Genomic DNA, 19,688 nt, shown 5'->3' with positions numbered 1-19,688 from the left:
TAGCAACCCCCATATCCTTAATAGTTTATTTCCAAATGGCCTTGTAAGCCGCCCTGAGCCTGCTTTCCTGGGGAGGGTGGGGTATCAATCAATCAAATAAATAAATAATGCCTCAGGCAAAGTGTTGGCAGTCACCATGGCGCCCACAGGCACCGTGCTGGGGACCTTTGGCATACAGGCAGTATTTGGATTATTCAGAACCTGGTTAGTTGACTTATTTTCAGAATCATTTGAGGCAGGAACAGGTTAATATGGATATTGAGATACAACCCCTGTACTCATTAGCTAATAGGACATGTTCCCCACTTGTGTATGATTAGAGATGTGAAGGCCCGGAAAAATTTGGGGGAAAAACATTCTCCCCCCGTTTTTTTCCTGAAGCCTTTTTTGTTTTCCCCCGAAGAATTGGAATAATTGAAAAAAGAAAACAAAAGAAAAAAATTGATTATGGAATGTTTTAATTTAACATGATGAAAAAATATTTTAAGACAACGTGTTCAAATGTTTTCCAAATCATTTCTAAAATATATATGGTATCAGATTGATCTAATTTCTGTGCACTGAGGACAAGCAAGTCCTAGGTTACAAACTGAACTCTCCAATGCAAGAACAAGATGCATTTCTTCCTTCAAGGAGGTGCTATTGTCAGAAGAAAATAAAAAGGTTTCAGTTTTGTTTTTGCATGTGGGTGGGTATTCTGTTTGTAATAATTGTTTGGATACACTATATTTTTAATATGCTAGTGGTGATAATTTCATGCCAAGTAAAAATGTCCATAGTCATATTTTATGTTCCTAAAGTAACAGAATGACTTTCAATCTAGAAAAGACAAAAGAAATGCTAATGTAGCATTTTTTTCAATTTTTCCGAAAATTTACGTTTCCCCCCGGAAAAAACTAATTTCTGGAAATTTTACATCTCTGAGTATGATATATGCCTGATTGTGGGGTTCTACCTGCTTATTTCTTGCACCTCAAATCCTCGCAAGTCCACAGAGCTTTTATGCTTGCAAAGTTCAGTGTCTTTTCTTCAGTCGTTTATGGCAGATTCCTGACAACTCCTCATTAGGAAAGACTCTCACTTTTTAACCCTGAGCTGAGGAACCCTTTAATTAGTCCTCTTTTACATAAGTACAAAGACCACTCTGACAAGGGCTTAGTTTTATATCTTATATCTGACAGGAACCCTCACATCACTAATCAAGTAGCTAGATATCTCCTAGCTGCCATGAGGCTGCAGGCACTGTCTGTCAGTAACTTTGGATAAATCCCCCTTTCCTCCTTTTTTAAACTATATGATTGTTTATTTGTGTTACCTCTAGATGCTGAGAGATTTGTTTATGCATTTTGTAACAAATGTCTAATAAGTGTATTTGGTCTTGTTAGGTTAATAAAAATCTTGGTTGAAATCCAACTTCCTTTTTCTAAATGAGAATCTAATTGTGCACATTTTGTAACAAATGTCTAATAAAGGTATTTGGTTTGAATAGGTTAATAAAAAATCTTGGCTGAATCCAGCTTTCTTTTTCTAAATGAGAACCGAATTGTGCACAGTCGCTTATGGAGGAGGAAATGTCCAGAGGACATTTGAAATCTTTACCCTTCTCCAAATGAAGCTAAAGCTGTTTCTCTTGCTTTGGAATCAGACACCCCTGGAAACTGGAAAGGGGAGCATTTGTGAGAAACATCAGAAGCCCCTGAAACTCTTCTGCAAGAACGATGAGGCCCTCATCTGTGCAGCGTGTGACAGTTCCACAGAGCATAAATACCATGACGTGATTCCTGCTTTTTTGGCGTCCCAGGAGTATAAGGTAAGAAATATCTGCGGACACCAATGAGGGACCAAGGCGGCTTACCAAAAATGTCCTCAATTTTTCCCTCACAACGACCCTGGGAGGTAGGTTAGACTGAGTGAATGTGACTGACCCAAGATCACCCAAGCGAGCTTCCATGCCACAAGTGAGGATTCGAACTTGGGTTTCCCGTATATTAGTCCAGCACTCTTAACCACTACACCACTCTGCCAGTTCTCCACTGAATGTCTCATGACTCTCCTTATGGAGAAATTTGCTCTGGTGGTGTTGGTGCACCCAGGGGTAGTTTCGTAGAAAAAGAGCTAGGAGAACTCATTAGCATAACTCATTAGCATATGCCACACCCTCTGACATCAGGGGACCGGCGATGGACCTGCAAGGCCAGCGGGAGTGTGAGGAAGCCCCGCCAAGGCCCTCCCTGGCCCCAGGCAGGCAGGGGTGGGGAGAGGCGAGGAGCAAGCAACTTACCCTCCCTCTTCTCCTGCCTCCTCCTGGCTGAATGAGGGCCGGAAGGGGGGCGGCCGGAAGCGGGGGGCAGGGCTTCATTGTGTTCCCCGCCCCCTCGCACCTCACCCGGGGGAACTGCGATCCCCCGCGTTCCTCCCGAAATGACCTCTGGGTGCACCTAATTTCTATCCCAGGCTCTGCCCAAAGAGGGACTGAGATTTGCTTTCGGCCTGTCTCCTGCTGCCTCTGAGCTTGGCTGCTTTTTTTTTTTTTTTTGGTAAATAGATTTTATTAGTTTTCAGAACAGGAAAGAAAGAAAAGACAATGACTACAAATAGAAAGAAACTAACATACAACAAACATGGAGCATGTACTCATTGTATCTACTTAAATTTTACATAGATAGAATCATTCTCTTATGCACCTAAAGCAGTTTGAACACTTTAAAGTATAGAGCTTATATTTTAATAATTATGTTGCACGTTTTCTGAGATAGTCCTCAATCCATCTAGAATCTTGACCAGTTCTTCTCAAAGATTTCTTCTTTTTTAATCTTGTTTTTTTTAATCTAATCTTGTTTTTTAAATCTTTTTAAATCTAATTTGTCCATTTCCGCTGTTTCCAATAGTTAGTAAATTATTTCTTCTTTTGATGGGACTTCTTCCTTTCTCCAATACTTTGCATACAAAATCCTAGCCATTGAGTGTTTTCTACACACGTATCCTGTGATCTCTCTTTGGTTATCCTTAATCACTTGGAGGCCAACGACTCCAAACCTCCCGCCCGTCGCTCCCTTGCTGGTGCTCTGTGAATGAACTTGAAAAACAGACGCATGCCCTTCCAAGGGCGACTGAGGACACCTGCCGCCAGAGGCCGGATTTGGATCTGGACGCTGGCCCAAACCCCCTTGAACATGATCTTACATGTCCCAGCAGGCACACTAAATTGCTTGGCTGCTTCTTCACTGTTCTCCCTCTCTACTCAGGCCAGCTTAGTCTTACAAAGGGTCTCTCTAGGGTGATGTCGGGACAGTAGTGCATCTCCAGCCCGGTTGTCTTGATTTCTGGCTTAGCCAGTTGTGCTTCTGGGCTGCCAATGCTCTGGCACACCCAAGCATGGAGACCTCTGAAAAAGGAACAAGCCTGAACTGTGGTTTCTCTTCAGGAGGAGATCAGTCACTGCCTGGGGATTCTGAAGGAGGAGAAGAAAAAACTGACGGCGTGTAAAGGAGACATAATGAAGGAGAGCCAAGAACTTCTTGTAAGTGCTGCTGCTGCTCCTAGCGTGCAAGAACTTGAGGAAAAAAGCTGAAACCGAAATGCAGAAGAATCAAAAAGGCATGACGCAGCTTTGTTCTCTGGCACATCTGTAATTTGGCATGGCCCGATTTCCTCACAGGAGGACTGTGCTAAGTGGTGATGTTGCTGAAATGTGTAATAATTGTTTTGTTTTGCTAGATGAACTTGCCTAGCTCTTTTTCTAGTTTGGGCCAATCAGTCCTGGTTACCTGAAAAGGCTTTGTGTAGTTCTTGATTTCCATCAGGATCTAGAACCCTTTCTTGTTCTCACAGTCAGATGAATTTTCAAGCAATGTAGGTGGTGCTGGGTGAGGTATGTACAAGGTGAATGGTACCAAAAGACTGTTTCCTGGAGGCAGGGCAGTAATGCTCTCATCTGCATCTCCATCAGTACACAAGCATCAACACAGTGAGCTGAGAGCACAAAACAGATTGGCCCCCCCCCCCACAAAAAATGGCTTGCTGAAATATCGTATATACCACGCTAATTCCAAACTGAGCCAGTTGTGTGTATTTTCTCTGTGGGATGCCTGGTTGTGTGTATTTTCTCTGTGATTTTTGTTTCTTTTACAATATGCTGCAAGGGAAACTGTATTCTCAATTGGGAAGCCAGGGAAGGGAAGGGGGCTTAGTTCTTTTCCCCATGGTGGTAGTTCTGCCAAAAATTAGCCCTCACTCAGATGGTTTTTGATGCAGATGGGACAAGAGAGAAGTTCTCTCTCTGTCTGAATTTTGCAAAGAGGAAAAACTGCAAGGAGAAAGTAGCTGTAACCGAGATTTGGGTGTCGCTTGGCCTCTTAAATGTTTCCCCCTGCTAAATATTAATCTGATCTCTGTGAAAAGTCAAAAGGGTCCTTCCTGTAAGATTCTTTTTATTTGTAAAGACTGGCTGTGTTCTTCACAATGGCCTGTTTGTCTTCTCCTACCATATCAGAAGCAAACCAAAGCGGAGAAGCAAAAAGCTGCAATCAAGTTCAGGGAACTACACAAGTTCCTGGAAGAACAAGCAAAACTTCTGCTAGGCAACATGGAAGAGTTGGAGAAAGAGGTGGCGAGAAAAAGAGATGGGCTCGTGGCTTACATGGCCAAACTGACTGAGGAAATGTCCTCATTTGAGAACGTCATCCAGAAGATGGAGGGGAAGTGTCAGCAGCTGGACTGTGAACTCCTGCAGGTAAGAATTGGGCAGAAATGGCCCAGGTTTCTTCTCTGTAAAGGAAGGCTGGCCTCTTTCAAGATGGGTAGCCGTGTCAGTCTCTAAGTCAGGTTTAATACTGTTCATGCTCATCCCAACGGTTCAAGGTAGCTCAGCACGATGTTACCTAAATCCAAGCCTCTAATGTCCCAGTAAAAAACAATCAGCTATGGTACTGGATGTCAGTTATAACATAGATACTCCAGAGGAAAGGCCTAATACACTAGCTGTGCTACTTATGGATCATTTTGACCATGTTTCTGTGATGGATGTGAACAAGATCCTAGGATCTGTGAAGGCCGCTACTTGTACCTTGGATCCTTACCTATCCTGGCTGATAAAATCATGTAAACACATCAGCAAACTCTTAACAACTATTATTAAGAAGAAGAAGAGGGAGAGGGGGAGGAGGAGATTGAATTTATACCCCCGCCCTTCACTCAGAGTCTCAGAGCAGTTTACAAACTCCTTTCCCTTCCCCTCCCCACAACAGACACCCTGTGAGGTAGGCAGGGCTGAGAGAGCTCTTTCCGGAACCGTCCTTGAGAGAATAGCTCTGACAGAACTATGGCTTGCCATGGTCATCGAGCAACTGTATGTGAAGGAGTGGGGAATCAAACCCAATTCTCCCAGATTAGAGTCCGCGCACTTAACCACTACACCAAACTGGCTCTCAGTTAATCAGATATTAACTCAGGGCATCTTCCCTTGACTATTCAGCCACTGTTTACAAAACCATCCCTTCAGAAAAATGATGTGGCCTGTTATTGCCCAGTTTCAAATTTACACTTTCTGGCCAATGTGATTGAGAGAGCTGTAGCAAACCAGCTCCAAGTTTTCTTGGATAATTCATCTGCTCTACACCATTTTTAGTCTGGTTTCAGACCAGGCTATGGGACAGAGATAGGTCTTCTAGCCTAGCCTGTTTGGCACCCACAGCAAATAATTTTTAAACACTTCACTCCTCTATCCCCCCCCCCCAAGTTACAGTTGAGTTATGGTAACACCATAGAGTTTTGAAGGAAAGAGACGTTCAGTGGTGGTTTGCCATTGCCTGCCTCTGTGTTGGCCCTGCTTAGCTTCTGAGACCTGATGAGATCAGGCTACTCTGGAGCTATCCAGGTCAGGGCCTGTAATGATTCCTTTTTTTAGTGTGTGTGTGTCTTTAAGTGTTTGGTTGGAGCGCAGTGCTAGTAGAGTAGAATGATTGAGGGAGACAACAAGTGTGCAGTGATTGGTGGATGACAGAGTGTAGGAGGAGTTGTTTGGAGTGTGTGTGTGTGTTGAAGTCAGAGTGAATCAGAGTTATAGAAAAGTCAGTTTGAAGTCAGTAATTTGGTTAGAGTCAGTCAGTGAGTGATATGACAGAGTTCTGTGTGGGAACTTAAAGAGTTCAGTATATACATCTTTAAAAGTTTAAGTGTGAAGGAGCTATGAGAAGGGTCTGTGAGACTCTAGTTATGAAAGTCAATAATACAAGGAGCTTAGCCAGTGTGGCTGCCTATGTGAAAAAGAGATTCCTGTCAGTGTGGAATTTTAGTGTCAAAAAGTCTGTGTGTGATACCTTACCAGTTTATTTACCAGTTCCTTTTCCCAAAAACAGTTAGTTAACCAGCAACTTATTTTTGTTCCTTAATCAATAAATCATATACCCAGAATTTAGTTCCATCCTTCCTCAGAGTCACATAGACCTCTGAAAGCCCAGACCCTGGGTCACATTACCAGCAGCAGAAACAGAAAGAAGATCTGGAATTTCTTAAAATTCCTGGTGGCAGCAGAAACTACCCAGTTTATAAACACAGAGTATAATTTTAAAGTGACAACAGTTCCCCCAAATAAGCAGCGTGCCACAGGGCCCCTTCTCTATATGACAAAATTATTTTCAGTAACAATCATGAAAAAAATGAATAATAATAATAACCAGAAAATAAACACGGAAAATTTTCTTTTATTTAACTTCACATATATAATCGTGCAAGTAAAACAATTAACATTTCAACCTGCAGTTCCATCACGAGAGCTAGCATGGTGTCGTGGTTAAAGTGTCAGAGTAGGATCTGGGAAATCCAGATTCGAATCTTCACTCATGCCATGGAAGCTTCCTGGGTGACCTTGGGCTAGTCACATTACTCTCAGCCCAGCCCTGACATGGATAGTCATTAAGGAACAATGCAGAGGCAGGCAATGGAAAACCACCTCCCAACATCTCTTGCCTTGAAAACCTTACAGGGTCGCCATAAGTCAGCTGTGACTTGACAGCAAAAAAAAATATTCCATGACACCACTTATGTTCTGAGCAGGCACTTGGGAGGGCATCTGTTCTCCATTTTGAAGCCCAAGAGCTGACTATTCCAAACAAGGCATTTTTGAGAGCGAGGAGTCTGCCTTTGTACTAACTTTTACTAACTAACACTAGCCAAAGCATCACAAAATAGTGATTGCAAGCTTCATCGGACGTTAAGAAACTCACTAACCCCCCCCCCAACGTGCCCTCACCCTTCCTTGTTTACAAAAGACTAAAGTCAAACCAGAGAATCTCTGCAATAGAAACTAAAGAGGGGGGCATTTTTGCAAGCCCAGCAGAACCAGTACAATGTACAGAGTACCCAGCAGTAAATAGTGCCTTTGTGGCAATGCCAGCTCAATAGGACTGATGTCAAGCACAGAGTCACAGTCCAAGCCGTGTGTGTGTGTGTGGGAAAGCCTAGCAGAACCAGTGCAATGTATAGTGCATAGTATGTATAGACTGTTGGTGAAATGACCTGCAGGCTGGCAATTACTGTAGCAGCTATCGGCATGCTGGCTTGCTCTGTTGGGCTTAGCAGAATCTGTTAAGCAAGTTTGCTTCAGTCTTGGAGAAAGGGAGGTCTAGCTGATCCTAGAGTGCTTTCTGCTATGCTCAGACTTCCCTGTGCCCCTAGTGGCTGCAGCAAGAACTGCATTTTAAAAATAAAAGGAAAGATGTTTGGCTGGAGGAGGCATGACACTGGCTTGAAGTGCTTTCCTTCAAGGGCCTTCCTCAAGCTCAGCCCGGGGCAGAGTGCACCCTCTGCCCTGCTCTTGGTACACCACTGAATTGATGACCTCCGTCTGAATGCAGGCAAAGGCCAAGCCTCTCTCTTGCTCTTACTGGGTTTATCTGCAACCTTTGATACAGTAGAGTAGACCATGCTGTCTTGTTGAGGCACCTGGAGACAGAAGTAGGTATCCGGGGATCTGCATTGAACTGGCTCAAATCATCAGACTAAAGAGTTGCTATTGGAAACCAGGCATCATTGGTGTGGGACCTATCTTGTGGGGTTCCACAGGGTGCAATTCCATCTCCTGTGTTTTTTAATCTCTGTGTAAAGCCCTTAGGACAAATCATAGTTTTGGAGTTGGTTATCATCAATATGCTGATGATACACAGCTTTATATATCCTTATCCATATCTCCTGGAGATGCAGTAGAGGTCCTGAATCAGTGCCTGGCTGCAGTGATGAACTGGCTACTACTGATTGCATGGTTTAGTGAGGCCCTTGGATCAGCCCCGCCAGGGTTGGCCACAGCCCTTGTGGAGCGCCAAGAAGACGGTCAAACTTGACTATCTAGAGGAAGTAAAAGTCATAACAAGGCTAAAAGTGAATAAATGGAAAGTAAATCCTGAAAAGACAGAGGTAATGCTAGTTTGGAAAGTGGAGGCCTTGAAGGACATTGTCCTCCCCACTTCTGATGGAGTTCAGCTGACCCAGGCCCTATGTTTTAAATTGTATCATTGTGTACACCATATAATAAATATATTCATTTTGATACATATTTTATTTGCTGTAGCTTGACTCTTGAAGCATCCTCAGTCCCTGGCCTCTCCTGCTGAGAAAGCCCTTTCTTTTGCCTGAGACCTTAGAGAGCCACTGCCAGTCAGAGTAGACAATACTGAGCTTAATAAGGAAATGGTCTGACTTTGCATAAGGCAGCTTTGTATACATAAGGATGATGGGGGAAGTATATGAAAGGGAGAATAGGTGCAGCTGTAGGAAACGACCAAAACCTAGGGCAAAATGCAAGGTACTGTAAAAAGTGTTTTTTGTTTTGGCCAGTGGATCCTCAACTGCACTGAAATTGCTTCACTTTGTTTGCTGAGTTCATTATCTCATACAGATTTCTCTCTCTCCTCTTTCTGTCTCTCTCCAGGATATCAGAAGCGCCTTGCAGAGGTAAGTGGACCCCCTCTCGTTTCTCTTCCCAGTGATGGGAAGGCTCTGGATGTGAGTATGTAAAGTGCTGTGAAGTCGCAGATGACTTACAGCAACTCCGTAGGGTTTTCAAGGCAAGCGGTTAAGCAGAGGTGGTTGGCCATTGCCTGCCTCTGTAGAGTCCTCCCTGGTGGTCTCCCATTCAAACACCAACCCTGCTTTGCTTCTGAGATCTGGTGAGATGGGGTTATACTGTATCATTTCACATCCCCAAGGGTCTGGAGAGCATGTGAAAAACATGATGCTCATAGGTGAAAAAAGATTATTTTGTACTTAGAAGGCTCTGTTCTCACTCCAAGTAGCAATGATTCCCGACAATTGAACCATGCTCTTTCCTGCTGCATGTGGTGTTGGTTTGTTCTGCAGCAGTCCCCCCAGAACATAACCCCACCTTGCAAAAAAGAAGAGTCTTGTAATGTCCACCTTGAGGCCTTTCCCACTACAAAGTGCACAAAAAGGATTTTTACAACCATATAAAATCCAATCATTCATACTAAATCTTCTGCATTCACTAAGCATACAGTGTGAAACTCACTTTCTTACATTTAAATACCACTGTTATTTCATGGAAGATGCCTTTAGTTTTCTGCAGGAATAATACTGCTTCCATTGCATTTTATCATTTCTTCAATATCCATCTGAGAAAGTTGTTTTCTCTGTTCTTGTCTTTTCTGAATGTTCACATAAAACATGTCTAGCCTTAATCTTTCTATAGATCACCTGGATTCTGCTTTTCTTAACAGACCCAAAACTCACCTTTAAATCCATCCTGCACATTCAGACCCAGCTATAATTGTTTAATGTGCACGTCCCCTTCTACCTCATGTTTTCTAAACGCATTGTCTGTTCTACAAATGTGCGGAGGAGTGCAGTCCCTCTCTTAGAGAAAGGAATAGAATAGGGAATTAATGATCAATTATTAATTTATCATTAACAGGGAGTTTTCTGTGCTTCTTAGGATTTGAAAAGTGGGTAAGGAGGAGAAAGGCCTGGTGGTTCAATTATTTTAGATTCCCCCTGGCGTGGACGGCATTGGTGGTGCGGCGAGCAAGGTGGCGGCGAGCAAGGCAAGGTGCGCGTTTGAGCGATCCCTGGCGGCGGAGAAGGAGTACACCGAGGGCTGCTGTGAAGAGAGAAGAAAGGGGCGTGCGCAGATGCCGAGTTCCGGCTCAGCGGAGCCGGAAAGGACGTAGCCGGGCTGGAAAGTAGGCAGAGCTGCGCGCCTAAGGAGGAGATCGCCACCACTGAACGCCGGAAACGCCAGAGAAAGAACAACCCGCTGGACCAGGAGACCCGACCATGCCGAGCCAATCGGAGAAACAGCAATAGCCACCACAGAGGGGGTGCCGGTAGGTTGTCCCACCCACCCCTTCATACATTGTGGCCCTAGCTAGGAACACAGGTGATTAGCACCAGAAACCCTGTAAGCCGCTCTGAGACCCTAGCCATGGGACAAGAGCGGGATATCAAGTCTAATGTAAATAAATAAATTAAAAAAAACATGGTGCCCATCACCACTGTCTTATGCACATGTTATTGCGAACAGACACCAAGATGATAGTATTTGTGAATTTCCAGCATTGTGCAGGGGGTTGGACTAGATGCTCCTGGTGGTCCCTTCCAATTCTATACTGCATGCTACGTTATATGCCTGTAATATTACTAGTGTTTAATCCATTTTTCTTCAGACAATTAATACTGTTTCAAAGAGAATTAGTTCATATAAATGTTTTATATTCTGCTTTTCTGTCATACACTCAAAGCAGTTTTCTTTCTCTCTCTCAACCTCCTGAGGAGGCTTCCACAAAGCTAGGCTTCCCTCTAACTATTTCTTCACAGTTTCTGAATTCTACCTTTCTCCAACATCCAGAAGACTGTCATAAATTTCACATTCCTGTTCCAGAGTGCTTAGTTAGTGGAATTCTGGCTTTTTTGTTCAGAATATTGTTTCTCTGTGCCTTGATTCTTTTTTTTCTTTCTAAGAAGTTCAAAACACATTGGACATTTGAAGATTTAAAGACATGGCCACACATTTTGTGACCATTCATTTCTCCTGGGCCCACACTTCTTTGTGGTTTAGGTCCTCTTGCACTTTAATACTGCTATAGTTATACTGTCTTCCATTAGCTTTTATAGCAGCTTGTTTGATTAAACAGTTGTTTTTTAAAAAAAGTTTGCTAGAATGTCTAATTTCATGGATAGATATGGCTGTGTTTATTTAGCTGCAATTAAAGCATGTTACTATCTGGATAGACAAATTATGGAAGGGATGGAAAAAATCTATGGCACTAGGATGGATTAACATTTTCTCCCCCTTCTTTAGGTATGAGGAGAAGGAGAAACTTGAGGAGCCAGTTTTACCTCTTGAACTGAAGTGGGTCTTCTGGGACTTCTGTGATATAAACACCTTTCTTGAGGGTGTCTTTAAGAAGTTCAAAGGTAATGAAAAATGGCTGCAAGGATTTTATAATGGGCGTTTCGTTTGGCTAGATGAGGATGCAGGAAGTTTCCTGACCTGGTGTAGTTAAGCAGGGCTAAGAAAATAAGGGCTTTGAATGTTAACCATGAGTAGAAAAAAGGGGGATATGTTCAATAGGTCTGATAGGAGCTTTCCTGAGTGTTCCGATTGTACCACCATGTGGGAAGTTCCTCAGGTTCTTACACCAGCCAAGGCAGGTGGTTTCATCTTAGGGCCCTGCTATTTGGCATGGTCTCTGCCCCGAAGGTGTTCTAACAAAGTGATGGTTACAGTGGTAGCCTTTCTCAGAACACAGGAAGTCTGTCTGTACTGGGATGATCTACTTCTGTGATCTCTGTTCATGAACAAGGTGATCAAAGGTGTTGGAACCACTCTGTGATATCTGAGGGACTTTGGAGCCATGGTCAGCCAGGAGAAGAGTCTTGTTAATGGCCTCTCGATGTGTTCAACATCTTAGAGTGATAGCAGACCCCTTGACGGAAAGGCTGTTCCCAGTGCAAGATCAGGAGGAGTAACTGGGAAAGGCTGCACCTCAAGTCGTGTTCCTCAAGTCAGCTAAACTGATGTTCCTTGCCAAATTAACATGGAACAGTGATAATTTGCTTAGATGTAGTATGATCAGTCAGAATATATGTGAGGGCACTGCAGTGGTTCTTCTAGTACATTTCAGCAAATGCCATCTACAAATACAGAACTTCCCCATACACAATATATTACCTAGACAAAGTCTCCTCCTTTCAGATCAAGAAAACGTCGCAAATTACAACAGAGGTGAGTCTTCCCAGCTGGGGTATGCGCTAGTTTGTTAGGTCTGTAGGCAATTTGTTTAGCTCACATTCTGGTCTGTAGTACAGAACCTCCATGAACTGGCAAAGGGTCACTGGTGCTCTAGCTGGACGTGAATTAGATACATCCTGGGGAAAGAAACAGCTCACATTGTTGACAGTTTGAGTATGTCAGTAGTGTATGCGAAATCCAAGCCAAATTTGTGAGCCGTCTAGGTCTTGGGGAGTGATGGCTGACACTGTCAATATTCTAGAAAATAGCATGTTCTTTGGTGGACTTCTTTGGCTCCCCTCAGAGCCAAAGCCGAAAAAGTGTCTTCACTCAGGTTGCCTCAGAAGGCAACCAGTGGGTTGAAATTAAATCAAAAGAGTTTTCGCCTAAACATTAGGAAGAACTTCCTAACAGGTAGAGCGGTTCCTTAGTAGAACAGGCTTCCTCCGGAGGTGGTGGGCTCTTATTCTTTGGAGGTTTTGAAACAGAGATCTGACAGCAATGCTGATTCCGTGAACTTAGGCAAATCCTGGGAGGGAGGGCAGGAAGGTTTGCCTCAGTGCTTAGTTCTTGTGGCCCTTTCTTACACGCCCAGGTAAATGCTGATTGCCACTTTGGGGTCAGGAAGCAGTTTTTCTCCAGACCAGATTGACTGGAGATCCTGGAGGTTTTTTGCCATCTTCTGGGCATGGAACAAGAGTTCTGTGTGTGTGTGTGTGTGGGGGAGATATTTGTGAATTTCCTGAATTGTGCAGAGGGTTGATGACCCTGGAGGTCTCTTTCCTTCCAATGATTCTGTGATTCTATGAGTGCTTAGAAATAGAGCAGGTCAGTTCTGTTGTGTCACTATGCATTTCTATTGTCTCTCTCATCAGAAAGGTGAAGTGGAAAAGCAGATGTAATCTGCTATTTTCCGTCATGTCTCTGGCTAGTGAGATCACCATTTTTGATCCTGGTCATGGCACATTCAGAACCCAGTTGGTTATGATTGCAAACATGGAGACAGACAGAACAGCTATTCTTGTTGAAGAAGGTCTTTCAGGTCAGTCAAGTGATGCTATATCCTCCTAAGACAATCCCCCTTGAGGTTTTCTTCCGGCTGGCCATTACCTCCACCAGGCGAGCCACTGTTGCAGTGTGTGTTAAATGTTGTCAAGTCGTTTTTACTTATGGCGGCCCTCTAAATTAATGATCTCCCAAACTTCCTATTGTTAACACTCGTGTTCAGGTCATTTAGACCGAGGGCCGTGGGTTCCTTTTGGCAGAGAAATGTCACTTCAGTCGAAGGAGTGCAAATAAGTAAGACTATGTTCAGTAGGAGCAAAGTCTTTATTCGGTTGACCATGGTCAAGGAAGGTATATGTCTCTACAAAAGACACTGACAACTTTACAAACAAGCATAAGCATATATAGGCAAATTGACATCAGGATCTTGCAGAACTGTTACACCAGTTACACAGCGACAACTCAGTACTACACCAAAGTGTAACCAAATAGAAAAGCAATATAAAATTGGATAGGGCTTTAGTTCCTTCTCCCATAATAGTAGAAATTGGGAGCATTCATTGAAGTTGATGGATAATAATTTCAGAACAGACTATAGTTTCTGGACTTAGTCTAGATAACGGAATAGTTTAGATAATGGAATTCATAGCCAGTGGCTGTAGTGATAGCCGTGAGTGTAGATGGCTTTAAGAGGGAATTACGCATATTCATGGAGGATAGGTCCTTCCATGGTGCTAGCCATGGTGACTAAAAGGAACTTCCACATCCAGTGGCAGTGAACTTCTGAAATACTTATGTTAAGAGGCAGTGTTGGGGATGTGTTCTTTCAAAAGATCCTGCATTAATCCTTTTGAACCTATAGCCAAAAACAGAGACAAGGAACTAATTTCAGTTCTACTTACTGCCCCCCCCCAAAAACCTATCATTGCTATGAAATGGAAAGACAAAGCCATTCCCAGAATTGACCTTTGGTACAGAAAAGTCCGGGACTATTTTATATCTGATAAAATTGCAGATTGGGTAGTCCAGTACTATACAACAGCCGAACAAAAGAGTGCTATGTTGAAATGGACACGATTTATAGAGACTCAAAATGATCTAGTAAATGATGTTAGCCAAAATAATTGGGTTGATCAAACTTCTATGCTTTTGTTTTATTGAGTGAACATAAACGTCAAAACAAAGTTGGCTTTACAAGTAAGAGAGGAGTACAAGTAAGGGAGGCAATAAGCAGAGGACAAAAACAGTATTAAGACGTTATGGAATTAGAGTATTGTTGTACAAAAATACAAATGTAAAAGTTCTTTTTATTATAACTCAAGTAAGGTAAAGGTAAAGGTTCCCTTGCTCGAAAGCCAGTCGAATCCGACTCTACGGTTGCGGTGCTCATCTCCATTTCCAAGCCGAAGAGCCAGCGCTGTCCGAAGACATTTCCATGGTCATGTGGCCGGCATGACTAAACACCAAGGTGCGCGGAATGCTGTTACCTTCCCACCAAAGTGGCACCTATTTATCTACTTGCAATTTCTTGCTTTCGAACTGCTAGGCTGGCAGGAGATAACTCAAGTACTGGATGCTATATGTTTTGACTCTTTGAACCCTGTATTGCATCTTGTTTCTCTTATGAAATCAAAATTTCAAAAAGAGAGGCAATGTCAGGGAAGGTTTGGTTTCTTTGCACTGGCTGTTTGACCTCCAGGGCAACTGGTTGGCCACTGTGAATACCAATTAGGAAGGGGAGAGGTCTTTGCAACAAGGAAAAAAGAAACACAATGTCAGGTCTTTCAACAATTAGTATACCAAGTAAATATAAACAAATATACAATTAGTCACCTAACTGTGTCTAATGTAGGACAATAATGGTGGCACATTTATATACACTAGTACAAAACAAAAGCCTTTTCATTATATCTCAGAAAATAAAAATGTGTATTACGTATGGCAGAAATCATCCATTACAAACTGCAAAATGTAAAAATGCTATTTCACAGGAGAAGAGGGGGAAACACCTTGAACAACATGTTGTTCCCATGAAGCAAGTGTCTTATAAGGGGAATGATTTCTGGTTAACCATGCCTGGGAAGTAGTTCCAGGTGATCAGCCGTGTTGGTCTGAAGCAGCAGAACAAGCTTACAGTCCAGTGGGGCACCTTGAAGACCAACAAAGGGTTCCTTCAAGGTATGAGCTTGGGAAAAATTTTGATTCCTTTTAATAGCATTGGGCATCATTGTACCAAATTTGGTAACTTCTCTCTCCTTTTGTTTTCTAAATCCAACACCTACCATAATTAGAAAGGTGGGGGAAAATCCACATTAAGAGAAATTTGAATATTTGCAAGCAAATAATTTTTTTTAGTTTACTTTTTCCATTGGAAAATACAATTTTTAAAAATGCCATTACAAAGTGATATTTTAATTGCTGTGTTTGTGATTTAAAAAAACAACCTGCTGATTAATCCCCCCCCCTTGCTTCTGCAGACACTGTGATCGCTGGGCTTCAGCCGCAGAAAGGTAAAATTCTTTCCTGAGGGCACCTTGTTTGGGGGTCCATAACTCGGACATCCTGAGTTGAATCTTTATGTGACTTGTAGGGCATTGGGGGGGGGGAAATACTGGGGAGATGTGCCATGAGTTGGATGCCTCCAGCTTGCACAGGGTTTGCTGTATATACTCCAGAACCTGTGCCCAACATGTCCCTGAAAAGCACTTTCCTGAGGGCACCTTGTTTGGGGGTCCATAACTCAGACCCCTCCCCTGAATCCAATCTGCATGTAACTTGTAGGGCATGTGCGGAGGCATCCTGGGGAGGAGTGCTACAAGTTGGATGCCTCTAGCTTGCCCAGGGTCTGTTCTATACACTCCTGAAGCTGCGCCTGACATCTCCCCCAAAAGCACTTTCTTGGGGGTGTCTTGTTTGGGGTTCCATAACTTGGACCCCCCCCCCCAAGTCCAATCTTCACCAAACGTGGTGGGTAGGTAGAGGAGAGTCACCTGGAGATGCCCTGCGTTTTTGGAGCCTCTAACTGGTTCGGGACTTATCCCGGTTCGGTTTGCGAACCAAACCAAGGTTTCCCAGTTTCTGCCCATCCCTAGCTATCAGTCTTCCTGCTAACACAGCTTCTCTTAACGTCTCCTCCAACAGCAAATGTGATTCTGGATCCAGACACAGCTTATCCATGGCTCATCATCTCCGAGGATCGTAAAAGCATGAAATGGGGAACCAAGTATGAAGCTCTGCCCCCAAATCCCGAGAGGTTCCAGGAGATGGCTTTTGTGCTGGGATGGGAGGGGTTCACAGCAGGCCGGCATTTCTGGGAGGTCATTGTGAAAAGCTATGATGATGAATGGGGTGTGGGAGTTGCCAGAAAGTCAGTGAACAGAAAGGCCTGGATAAACGTTTCTCCTGAGGAAGGGATATGGACTATGAAGAAGACCAAGGGGTACATAGCTGCTGTTGGAGCATCCCGGAATCTGCCTCAGAGTGGGGAGCTCAAGAGGATCCGAGTCCTTCTCAACTACGAAGGGGGGCAAGTGGCCTTTTTCGATGCCGACCGAGCAGCTCCTCTCTGCGCTTTCTCGGGTGCCTCCTTCTCTGGAGAGGCCCTCCACCCCTTGTTTTGGGTTTGCCAAAAGTCCACCTGTATTGCAGTTGAATCTAATCCTCCTCCCAGGCTTTGCTGGTGATACGCCAAAGTTCAGGATGATTAACAAAAGAAACCAAACCTTGGGTTGTTCAAGAGCCCTTTCTTCATCTATGTAAGGGCCTCTGCAGACTTTATTTCAGTCACCAAAACTTTAACAAACTAACAAAAATGGCAACTGCTTTTACCACAGAGGTGAAAGGCACAGTAACATAGAGCAGCCTGGGGGAAAGGGAGGGTGGAATGCCTTTCTGGTAGGGGTAGAACGTGTTTGGTGGTTAATGTTTGTAGGTATGTCTTAAGGTTTATCTTGTCAGTTTTTTATTGTTACCTGCATTGGGTCCTGAGATGCTTTGAAAAAAGGCAGGCATACTGATGTCTTCAATAAAATAAAAAACATTAATATTTATTGAAATAGTATCTTTTAGTTATTTAAATTTGTATCCCGCCCTTCTCGCCGAGGCAGGCTCAGGGCAGCTTACATCATAAGATACACTACAATTAACAGTCTGTCAGGCATAAAACAGATCAAATAAATAACAGTAATTTTAAAATATACCTAAAAGCTCAGAAACGTCCAAATAAAACAGGCCTGGCTTAGGTGACCGTATAATTCCTTTTTTTTTTCAATCCCCCTAAGGGGAAATTTTTATTGGGTTTTATTTAACAGACTATAAACTATAAAATCGGGAAGGGGACTACATCTAAGGAGAAAGAAAAAAGACCCACAACTAACTAAAAACTCAAGACAGAGTAGGAGATCAGTACATCAGCTTATATCAATGTTATTTTAAAAAGCTAATAATACAATGAACTTAGTCGGTTATGCTAATTTACGTATCGGTTAACCATCCCTTTAACTGTTTAAAGAAATCTCCCAGAGCATCTCAAAGTTATATCATCCCTTTTTTTAGGCACAGATCATAGTCCTTCAGCCCTTATTTATTCTTATCTTTTCGAATCCTCAGTTTATATGGACTTTTGGAGGCAGCCGCCCCTTTTTCGGAGGGTGAGTCCTTGTCCGACGATCCCGAGCCTAGCTCGCCATCCAATTTACTTTTTTCTTCTTCCTTTTTGTCCTTGTCTGGTTCCCCGAGCTGTATTCGCAGAAAATCACGTGCTTTGAAAACAGAGTCAATCTTTTCTTTTTTATCTTGGAGTTTCAAAATGACGGCTTCTGGAATTAGCCATTTGTAACTAATGCCATTTGTTTGTAAGAAAAGGATTAGTTCTTTATAGTTCTTTTTCTTCTGTCTTAAGTCAAATGGAATGCCTTTTAAAATCCTGATGTTGTTGTCCCCAATTTTCAAGAGTGTTCCCACAGTTGCTTTCAAGATAGCATCTCTCACATGTCTCTTCGAGAATCTGGCTACTATTTCCCCAGGCAGATTATTTTTCTTAATGTATGATGTATAGGACCTGTAGACCACATCCATCTCGCTATGAAGGTATTCCGCTGTCAAATCTGTCATTGGGGCTAATGCTTCACTCAAGCGTTGTTTCAGATTCTCTCCTTTAATTTCCGGGACCCCTTGGAATTGTAGGACCAAATTTTCTTTCTCCATTTGCATCTGTAAAAGTTTTGACTCTTCCGTCGCTTGCTTCATTTCCAGTTTTTGCACCTTTTTCTTAACTTTTTTAGTATTGGCGTCCATTTCCTTCACCTTCTCTCCCATTTGCTTTGTTGCTTTTAAAGATTGAGTCAGTTGCATTTGCTGTGATGCCAAGCTCTGACTGATTGTTGACAGTTGTTGCTTAATACTAGTCATCTCGTCCAGCAGAGGGCGCAAGGAATCAGCCAACAGTTTTGAAAGCTCGGTAGTCTCATCCGTTCGAGGGCTACCCACAACTTTCCGTTTCAACAGCCTTTCTTTCTGCCATCTTTTTGGATTTATTTACTTTTCAAAAAGTTGCTAAAGTCTCTGAAATTCACCCAAACGCTTATCTGCACTCTGGTAAGTCTCTTAAAACTGATTTAAATGCTTATTTTTCTGCTCCTCTTTTTACTCATGTTTCATCTGTGCGGTAGGGAGGCATCACTCCCCCACTCACTTTCCCGTCGCTCTTTAAGGGCGGGCAGCTTTCGTTTTAAATCTTCATACTCGCTTCAACCCGACTCAGTTCATTGTTGGCCCATCCGGCCTCGCTCAGCATCGATTTTTATTTTCCGCCCGATCTCCAACGCTTGTCCCAGTCAGCAGCACTCATACCATGCAGTCACTTAGCAGCAGGACCTTCGGGGCGGAGGAGCGCCTCAATTCTCCGGCATTCTGCCATCGAAGAGGACACCCCTCAAAAGCCCCCTGGCTAGAAACCTTTTACCAAGGCTCCGGGGGGGTCGCGACCCATCGCACCCTCTCCTACACGCTGGTGTGCAGTTTGCATCCCCGGGACGTCTGGGAGATGCGTCTGCCTGCATGTCGCAATAAACTGGAAGTCCATGGCCGTATAATTCCAATGGCTTCCATGCCAGCTTAGTTTCTCACATTATTGTGCAGTAGGTACAGGCCGGAGAAGCGTTGGTAAGCCAGGGTGTGGTTGGAGACAAAGAAAAGTAAAACCAGGGCACAGGGACACTCGATATGTAATGCGGTTCCTCATCAAACACCTGAGCTCCATCTTGCAGGCCCTGCAGAACTGTAAAAGGTCCCGCAGGGCCCTGATCTTTTCTGGGAGCTCATTCCACCAGGATCGAGCCACTGTTGAGAAGGCCCTGGCCCTGATACCAGCCTGATATCCTTGGGCCTGGAAGGGCCAGCCGATTTTGCGTCCCTGGTTGCAGTGCTCTCTGGGGAACATGTG

General features: G+C 43.5%; 1 protein-coding gene across 1 annotated transcript in view; it reads left to right on the top strand.

Annotated features, from left to right (window-relative positions):
• Nucleotides 1–16,866, top strand: part of LOC107109990 (tripartite motif-containing protein 7-like) — a gene marked incomplete at its 3' end in the record, with an annotated part of 18,503 nt that extends 1,637 nt beyond the window's left edge. The window contains exons 2-8 of the mRNA XM_015410699.1: nt 1,646–1,810; nt 3,425–3,520; nt 4,493–4,732; nt 8,924–8,946; nt 11,309–11,424; nt 15,724–15,756; nt 16,388–16,866. Of these exons, the coding sequence (XP_015266185.1) occupies nt 1,646–1,810; nt 3,425–3,520; nt 4,493–4,732; nt 8,924–8,946; nt 11,309–11,424; nt 15,724–15,756; nt 16,388–16,866 (1,152 nt within the window). The remainder of the gene's footprint in view (nt 1–1,645; nt 1,811–3,424; nt 3,521–4,492; nt 4,733–8,923; nt 8,947–11,308; nt 11,425–15,723; nt 15,757–16,387) is intronic.
• Nucleotides 16,867–19,688: the final 2,822 nt, after the last annotated feature.

Source organism: Gekko japonicus, unplaced genomic scaffold (assembly GCF_001447785.1).
Source record: "Gekko japonicus isolate JY-2015 unplaced genomic scaffold, Gekko_japonicus_V1.1 scaffold6469, whole genome shotgun sequence".
In the NCBI taxonomy this organism is placed as follows: Eukaryota; Metazoa; Chordata; class Lepidosauria; order Squamata; family Gekkonidae; genus Gekko; species Gekko japonicus.
The sequence above is the reverse complement of the archived record's forward strand: the minus strand, read 5'-3'. Positions and strand labels throughout refer to the sequence as shown.